Source organism: Octopus bimaculoides, chromosome 16, assembly GCF_001194135.2.
Source record: "Octopus bimaculoides isolate UCB-OBI-ISO-001 chromosome 16, ASM119413v2, whole genome shotgun sequence".
In the NCBI taxonomy this organism is placed as follows: domain Eukaryota; kingdom Metazoa; phylum Mollusca; class Cephalopoda; order Octopoda; family Octopodidae; genus Octopus; species Octopus bimaculoides.
The window spans coordinates 23,352,030-23,354,217 of NC_068996.1; the positions used below are offsets into that span (position 1 = coordinate 23,352,030).

At 31.1% G+C, this 2,188-nt stretch overlaps 1 protein-coding gene across 4 annotated transcripts in view; it reads left to right on the forward strand.

The window, feature by feature from the left end:
* Positions 1 to 300: 300 nt before the first annotated feature.
* The window catches only part of LOC106868886 (uncharacterized), a 113,406-nt gene continuing 111,518 nt past the window's right edge, over positions 301 to 2,188 (forward strand). For 3 of the 4 annotated variants that reach the window (XR_001409349.2, XM_014914340.2, XM_052973596.1), the window contains exon 1: positions 301 to 521. Coding sequence is in view for 3 of the 4 variants with exons in the window: in XM_014914340.2 (XP_014769826.1) it covers positions 453 to 521 (69 nt within the window). In the remaining variant the exon portion in view is untranslated. The remainder of the gene's footprint in view (positions 522 to 2,188) is intronic. The other variant, XM_052973591.1, reaches the window with a different exon arrangement.

The window sequence follows — 2,188 nt, forward strand, 5'->3', positions numbered from 1 at the left end:
ATATATATATATATATATATATACATATATATATATATATGAACATATACATATACATATATGCCAATTGTATCAGTTCACAAGTATATGTAAATTGGTGTAGGCATTTATGTATAACCATAGACACAAATTTATGTTACACACATATACATATATATTTATTTAAATATCTATCATACTTACATGCATGCATACATACGTGTGTGTGTGTGTGTGTGTGTGTGCGTGAGTGTGCGTGTGTGTGTACACGCATATACACACATGTACAAATACATGCATAAAGTAAATTGATTCCTTTTCTGTATATCTATCTGCTTCTACTGCTGATGGTGGTGGTAAAACTGCTACTACAGTGTTATTGTAGTTATCATTGGTGTAGGTGTTGCTGCCGTTGTTTTCGCCGTCTTTTAGTTGGGCTTTAAATGTCAGCTGTATAGAAACTAAACATCTGAATGGAGAATAGAAACTCAATGAATTTCATTGATGCTGCTATGTTGTTCAATAGCCACCAACATCGTATGGTAAAACAAATTCTACATTATTTTGAATTTTCTGTTAGGAAAACCAACTTCTCTGCTTCTCTTTGTTTCTCTCTCTATCTAATTATCCACCAGTTCTTCTATCTATCTATCTTTCTATCTATCTATCTAGCTATCTATCTGTCAATCTATCTATCTGTTTATCTATCTATCTATCTATCTATCTATCTATCTATCTATCTATCTATCTATCTATCTATCTATCTATCTATCTATCTGTCTACCTATCTATCTGTCTATCTATCTATCTACCCTTCAATCCTTTTATTTTGTCAAGCAATTTACCTAAGTATTTAATTGTGCACCAATGTATCTGGCTGCTTACCTTTCTAGTTACCTATCTCTATATATTATGCATGTATCTATGGAATGTGATGTTGGGCTGTTTGTGTGAATATATGTATGTTATATTAGTATTTTGCTTGCCAAGTCTATCTGTCATCTATCTACTTACTATCTTTCTATCCTATTCCTATCATTCCTCCCCACTCTCCATCTATTTATCTATCTTACCCATTTACCTATCCATTGTCTATTCATCTGTCTACGTACCTATCAATCTATCTGTCTGTCTAGCTATATCTAAATAACTAATTTTCAGTATGATTGTCTATCCATTAGCTTGATTAGCTATGTATGTATGTATGTATGTATGTATGTATGTATGTATGTATGTATGTATGTATGTATGTATGTATGTATGCATGTATGTATGTATGTATGCATGTATGTATGTATGTATGTATGTATGTATGTATGTATGTATGTATCTATCTATCTATCTATCTATCTGACTATCTGTTTGTCTATCAGTCTGTCTGACACTGACTTTTTTTCTTCATTATCACCGTCATTAGTGAACCTAATTTTTAGTCAATGCCTTTTTTTAAATACCATATGTGTAACAACAATAATGTAATAGCAAAAAAAAAAAAAAATAATAATATTAATAACAACGATCGTTATCATTTCTATCCGCTTTCCGCTTTTCATTTAATTAACATATTTCATTTGATTATTGTTTATTAATTTAACGAGATTTTTTCTCGCTGCGTTTGTCACACGAGCACGTAAAGTGTGACATGACATAACATGACAAATCGTTTAGAGCGGGAAGATGGTTGGTTTGCATTGACTAATGAATTACATAGAAAACATGAAATGTAAACACAGCCTTTTGTTGTTGTTGTCGTTGTTGTTATTGCTTGTTTAGATCCCTTCCTTCGATGTCAGATCCGATTGAGCAGACTTATCAAAAGCGTTCCGATTATAACCACTGATTTTTTAAAAAGTTATTTTCTTCTTCATGCTTCAATGTATTGTTCAATAGCAATCAATAAAAAAATTGTAATTGTAAATAAGGTAAGGAAGTTTCACGGTTCCCATTTTGTAGGGAGTCACCTAAGAGAAATTTATATTTTATCTGCTGTTTCTATAAGGGTGATATATATATATATATATATATATATGCATAAATATATAAAAGGATAAAGAGAGCAATGTTCCTTTTATATATTTATGCATACACACGCTAATACACGACTTATAATCCCCAATCCTGTTCATACAACGACTCTGGCATAACTAGTCCGTATACAGCACTTACTCGGTATTACCTGTATCTTTGGGTTTAGTTAAATCCAATATAT